Source organism: Papaver somniferum, chromosome 11 (genome assembly GCF_003573695.1).
Source record: "Papaver somniferum cultivar HN1 chromosome 11, ASM357369v1, whole genome shotgun sequence".
Lineage (NCBI taxonomy): Eukaryota > Viridiplantae > Streptophyta > Magnoliopsida > Ranunculales > Papaveraceae > Papaver > Papaver somniferum.
The window spans coordinates 45,601,196-45,607,896 of NC_039368.1; the positions used below are offsets into that span (position 1 = coordinate 45,601,196).

General features: G+C 36.3%; 1 protein-coding gene across 1 annotated transcript; it reads right to left on the reverse strand.

The window, feature by feature from the left end:
- Positions 1-301: 301 nt before the first annotated feature.
- On the reverse strand, positions 302-6,498 carry LOC113323263 (1-acyl-sn-glycerol-3-phosphate acyltransferase PLS1-like). Its single transcript, XM_026571549.1, has 11 exons — positions 6,204-6,498; positions 5,749-5,871; positions 5,253-5,292; positions 5,077-5,150; positions 4,825-4,884; positions 4,371-4,448; positions 4,108-4,266; positions 2,413-2,538; positions 1,486-1,578; positions 1,295-1,381; positions 302-919 (listed from the first exon to the last, which is right to left on the reverse strand). The coding sequence occupies exons 1-11, from the start codon at positions 6,282-6,284 to the stop codon at positions 677-679; spliced, it is 1,164 nt and encodes a 387-aa protein (XP_026427334.1). The 5' UTR covers positions 6,285-6,498; the 3' UTR covers positions 302-676.
- Between the last annotated feature and the right edge of the window lie 203 nt (positions 6,499-6,701).

The window sequence follows — 6,701 nt, forward strand, 5'->3', positions numbered from 1 at the left end:
TAGTTTTCATCTATGTTCAATTACTCCTTCCTGAACTAACATTTTAGTACTACTGTCTCTACATTCATAAAATACATGTCCGGCTTACCATCTCTGAGAAGTGCTCTAGTAAAAAAGATAGAGACCCAATACTTGCCAACTCAATAACACGATGCAACAGAGAAATCTTAACCCCCTCTGCCATGACAATAACAGAAACCAACCTACCTGGAATGCCAAAAACGCTCAACTTCAGGTGGAAGGGGAAAAAAGAGTTCGGATAAAATGTCTAGTGCTCCAACCAAAAGCCGTTCAACAAAAATGAAAAAGAAAGAATGAGGAAATATAGAAACAAGAATCTTACAGATAAAATGGTACAACACTAGAAATAAGCTACTTTAAAATCTGGTACACCATTAACCTACTTATAGGTTTTAACAATAGGGAATCAATTTGTTTTCTGCTACAAAAAGAAAAACCTAACAACATACGGGTGTTGCTATTATGCTATCTGAAGAGAAAAGAAGAGAACAGGATGCAGAAAACAAATAAATATGGCCTGTGTATATCATCATCGTTTAAGAAATCCACAAAATAACGACTTTCTTTCAATTGCGCTTTAGATAATAACTGGCTGCACAAAAAAACAGGTCTGCAGGAATATTTCAATGATAATGAGGGATTTATAGGCTGCTTGCTACTGTTGTTTATCTCGGCTTGTATCTGAAGGTGCTTGTTTTAGTGTTTGCCTGGCATTTGCTGCCTTAGCAGAGGTGGAACGTTCTGACTGGGAGAAGACAACTAAAATGTGCATAAGAAGTGTAACAACTGCCAAACCAGCAACTGAGAATCCAATTCCTTTCCACGAAGATAGGAATGATGACCATTTGAAGAGCTTTATTGCCCCGAATACAAGGAGACTAGACCAAGAGATAACAACCTGTTTATGAAACATAATCAAATGAGAGGAGAATAAGCAGTCAATTCTGAAGACAAAAAAGAAAAGCAAAAAAGAAAAAGAAAACATTTATCTGGTTTTGACCATGCGCTGTTAGATGTTTTAGTAAGGGCCTACACAGTTGGGAGAAAGTCCTAAAAATACTTTTTGACCTGTTGAACTTTGACCACGTGATAGAATAACAATGTTACCAGGATGCCCTTATTGGTCATTAGACTTGGATCATCTCCATGCGTCACTCATGAGATGGATACTGTGAATCCTTTCCGTATAGTTCATATCCTTCTTTCATTGAATTACTCACTGTCCGACAAGTATATAAATTATCTATATTATTGATGAAACTAGAAATATTACCAATAAAGATTTCTTTGGCCGACCGGTGTTTTGAAGTTGTTCGTTACCAAATGTGTCATCTGCCATATGCTTGTCCAGTAAAGCATCCTGATATATCAAGAGTGATACTTAGAAGAGAGGCTCAGAAAAAGTAATCAGAAAAGATGGTGCCAAGACCCAGGAAATTTAGAGGAACAGGAAACTCGACTTACCTTGGCCACAAATATATCTTTACACCATTGTGCAACTCCTTCCTCTGTCTCGGGCAAGTCTTTCATCAAATGTCGCTTGATGTGTACATGGATCTGCAAAAAGTAAGTGGTTAGCTACAAAAGACAACTTAAGCAAATAGATTCCAGATCATGCCTAAACAGTAGGCTAAGCGTGAAAATTATTCACATTGCTTTCAACCTCTTCAAACTGAGGTTTAATTTGCTCTATAATATAATCTCTGCGCAAGACCACTTTCATGAAAATGCAAAGTTTCCAATCAGTGTATGACCAGATGCAAAGTTTCCAGCACTCTATACCAATTATCCTCCAAACTGATTAACTTGCTACATTCGTAGACATACTGTTTCCGAAGCTGAAAGACAAATTTAAGTATGAACTTGTGCACCCGAAGAAATCAACCTTGAAAAGACAACTTCGATACAAACTATGAAAATGCTGGATCATTTCACTGGTGATGACAAGTTTCTAATTTGGTTTTTGTCTTCTTTCTCATAGCTAACCTCGACTTGGCAAAACATCCCAACATTCTCAAGCAATTACCTTCCAAACCGATTAACTTAACGCATTTGTGGGCAAACAGTTCAATATGCATAACACAATTTTAAGTATGCACGTGTGTCTGCCGAAGAAATCAGTGATAGTTGAGAAAAATTCACGAAAACTAAGAAGCTGCCTACAAACTGAAAATGCTGTTTAGCTAATTCAGGCAAATAGTTTGGCGAGTTGTAAAGGTAACAGTTTGGCGAGTTCTAAAGGTAACATACTCCTCAATTATGACACTCTCTAAAGATACAACTGAAACCACACAACAGTGCGCGATGAGATATAAAATACAAATATATAGAGTATGTAAATGACTATTTGTTCTTATCCAGTTATTCAATAATTGTAGCGATCATGCATACCACAGAAGGTTGACCCTTTAAGAGTCTTAGCATTGTAGGAGAGGGCTGATTTTTTGGTACGGCAACTGTTGCGTCATAAATAGCTGGAACGAAGGTGCGCATATTGCTTACAGATGCAACAAAACCCTGTGAGTAGCAAATAGTATCAGAGATAAATCATATGAGAGAAGATATCAAAAAAATAAATTAAAAAATAGCAAAATAATTGTACTATAAAATTCTGTTTCAACATCGATTGCAACTCAAAGTGCCGTTTTAATGAGTCTTGCTTAGTGCCAGGAGCAATGGAACTACAGATTTTCAATAAAAAACTCCTCCTATATTATTTAACATGCACAATGAAGGAGGTGCTCAGTACCAATAATAAACTAGTGGAGCAGCTGATTTCCTTGTTGTTCGGTAAGGCCTGAGGTTAATTCTTTTTTTTTGTTGTTGTTGTTGTTATTTGATATAAGCCGGATGCCTCCAACAACAAGCAAAGCATGACCAATAGCTCTCATGTCGGAATTTAATAAATCGAACACACACAAGAAAAAATTCTACACCAAAATAGTTAAATCTACAACATAAGGAACATAACAATAACATAAGGAATAATAAATACAATCAAACAGCTAGTGCATTTAGCATATAACACTACCCAATATGAGGAAATGTGATTAATCCAGTTATAGAAGTATAAGGATACTATAGCATCTAAGTTCTCAGGTAAAAAACGGGATTAGCAAGGCAATCGAGTGTGATAACAGATACCAGCTTAGATCGTTTGCAGAACGGGGCAAAGGTAGCCTCGACTTAAAAAGTGTTTTTAATTTTGTTGACTTCTAAGTTGACCAAAATCTTTGCAAGTAATAATTCCACCAATTCTATCAAATTTCCTTTTCTAAATCCTAGAAAACTTTACAAGTTTAGATACATCCTTATCCCTATGCTACATTTGATTAACCTGGGGAAGATTAATGAGCTGACTGCATCAGAAAAGCTTCAATGGCAAGCCTTACTTCAGATGGAGCCTGCATTCAAGTGAACCATATTCCTATACAATTCAGTTTGAGTAGTGTATCCTTGAGCTTGAGCTTCTATGGTTGTTTTGAAACCCCATGGAGGTGAAGTATATGTATTTTATCCGTATCCTATATAATTACAGTATTCATCCAGCCTAACTATCTGATGCCCGTGCGGAACTATTGGTACAGTAGATTTAAGCAAGGACAAAAACTATAATATGAGAAATACCACATTTGACTTCTTACTTTTAAGAAGCACAATTACAATTTCAAGACTTGCGCATGAAGAACCTATTATGCACCTATTGATGAATTAACACTGTCACTCTTCCTTTAGGGGCCCAAACTATGTAGGTGTAAACAAAGCGGAATAAGGAACACTTTTCTGCTTTTCTTACCAACAGCATAAAATTTTTTAGATTCAGACTAGTTAAATGAGACACATCACTACTACCCTAGGTTCCTTGTTTGTGCATTTTGGGCTTGAGACCCTATGTTGCTTTATGGACATGCTTACAGCGTATTGTGAGTTTCACATAATCAAATAAAGTTAGGTATACTTAAGCAAACAAGATTGCAGTCGAAGGAAAAATTATACAAAAGCTGGCCACAACAGAGAAAAGATATTGAGAGGTTAAAAACCAACTTTGCATTCTACTGTTAAAAAAGAAGGTAAGCGATATTTGACCTTGGTACGAGGAATTAAGACGTTTTTAGGCACAGGTAACCCCTGTGAAGTTGCATATTCTTGAGCTGCCAAGAGCTTTGCTTGTGTAAATCGAGTTCCCTCAACAAAAAGAGCCAACCAGAATGGACGAGGAAAGTCCTTCAGTCGCTGAAGACCTAACTGCAGTATCGAAAAAGAAACTCTCATGAGATGCACAGAAGTAGAGAGGGGAAAAGAAGAAAAAAAGCATGCTTTCAACAATGAATTAACATATTAATTTTAACCTTTAGAGTATTTTCATCCTTGGCCCAGCTTCTTTCCAGAAAAAGGTACTCAGAAAACCACATTGACCAGCCAATGACCTGCACACAAGAATCACGTTTTTTATCTCCACAAGGGCATAAATGAACGAGTGAAGCTAAAACATTTACGCGTATTCACACTTTGCAGTTTATACAATTCACAGATGCAACACGTGCTCTATTTCTCTAGTTAATTATATGTCATTTCTCAGGCAATACTTCAGTCAGTTCAATTTCAGCCTTCCATATTAAATTGCACAACTTCTTTAAGGCTGTAATCCCGCGTGACCAAACAGGCAAACCAAAGAAAACTTGCATACATGATCCTAATGATATGTACCCCAGTCTCACACTTGTCAAAATCAAGTTTCATTATTATGCACTACCAACCAATAGCTTGAACTTGACAACAGTAGTCTCACATGTAAAAACTCACCGGAAGGAACTTTGATGATTTCTTCATGACAGCTAGAGCGCTACCAAGGCAACCTGCGCGCTGTTATGAACAGAGTGGATGATCAATCAATGGGTGACAATGAAGTCAGACATGACACTAAGAGCACTATATCTCAGAAGGGATAAGCGAAACCAAGTGCATGTGACATACACCCATAGGTACACATATATGCACCTATAATGCTAACTTATGAATGAAATTTTCAACCAACAACCATAACATATATGCAACCTGAGCTAAAACCCATCCGACAAGCCAATCAATATCACTCCTGTGATTCGCTATCAGAAGTGCGTGTTCTTTACCTGAAAGAATTCTCCAACTTTAGATGTAATACCAACATATTGTAATCAGCATATGCATACAGCAAATAAAATGCTCAAGATAGAATATATTTTTATGCATACCCATTAGTTGGAAAGTTTCAGGATCCATATACAATTCAATCTGCAAATAGAAATCCATCAGTTTCTCCGGAAAAAAAAAAGAACATTAAGAACTGAGGTAAACTCTTTCTAACAGAAAGGGAAGAAAAGAACCTATTCCCTATTTATTGCATCTGTAAGCTTGGTTGTTGTTTTTCTGATTCACCAAACTGTCTACTTCTAAATGATAATGTTAAGCACATCAGCAAATTCAACTAAACAACAATATGAGCCATGGTTTTGAAATCTAAAAATTGCAGCTTGTATTCAGGTAAAAAAAGATGGCAGCTTAGGGGAGTAAGGAAGAGAGACAGGATCCAAATTTCAACCCTTAAGCAGGTTAGGGTTATGCAAAAACCCATGGTTCCATTTAATAAAAACATTTCCACCCTAAACTCCAAGTATGAGAGAGACCAAAAGTGAAAGAAAATTCCAAAATCAAAAATTAAGAGAAACAGACAAGCAAATATGACAGCACCTTAACATTAGCCCACCAATCAACAAGCCATACAAGCTCCACCCACAATAATTCTGCTACTACTCTGTTGATTCTCCTGTACAAACTCTTGGATATCGGTCGAACAAGAACAAAACAAGATGCCTGAAAAAAGAAATTTTAATACTTTCAATATAATTTTTTCTACTACTTTCAGCACAATCTTATATAAATCCAACAATTAAAACCTAGAATCTAAAATTGAACGATCAATCAAGGAAAATTCCAATAATAATAATGTGTAATTTCTGGAACTTGATGAACCACATTTCCCATAAGCAAAACAATAACAATGAAAAAACCAAAATTCTTAAGGAAAATTAAGAATCAGGAACTGAAACTTTAATCAATTTAAATCCCTAGAAATAAACGAAGAAACCTAGTAATAATAGTGAGATTATTATGAAAAAGAGTGAATTGATCTATGAGAATAAGACCTGAATGATATTAACGATGATGCCTGAGAAAAGGAACATAACACCTAAAGGAAGAACCACAGCTGCTGCTGCGATCGCCATGGCTGACGGCGATAAAGAAAAACAAACCTCCCAACAGAGCAGAGAGTGAGAGATTCAAGAAATTTGGATGGTTTTTCGTCTTCTGGTTTTATTTATTTATTTTTCAATCTCTGAATCTAATCTGTGGTTTTGCTTTGGTGTTCGTTCATAAAAATTTAATGTTGTCAGACTCTTCTCTCTTCTAATTTACACCGATTTAATCGCCGCTTCTCATTTATATTTACTCCCTAGTCCCAACCAGACTTTTCACATGTAGGTGAAAGTGGATAAGAAATAATTTGAGGGCCGCTCACCGGTATTGTATGACTGAATCGGTACAAACAAGAAGAACGTTTGTTGTTATCGTAAATCGGCTTGGAATCTTTTTTTCACTGGTGGTCGAAAAAAATGTTTACTGGGGTGTTACTGTTCAGTAAA

Excerpts from the sequence above, each read along its gene's own strand:
- LOC113323263 (XM_026571549.1), bottom strand. The coding sequence starts at position 6,284 with ATGGCGATCGCAGCAGCAGCTGTGGTTCTTCCTTTAGGTGTTATGTTC. Across the intron at positions 4,267-4,370 it reads AGGATGAAAATACTCTAAAG|TTAGGTCTTCAGCGACTGAA; the intron begins GTTAAAATTAAT and ends TCGATACTGCAG. Across the intron at positions 1,579-2,412 it reads TAAAGGGTCAACCTTCTGTG|ATCCATGTACACATCAAGCG; the intron begins GTATGCATGATC and ends TACTTTTTGCAG.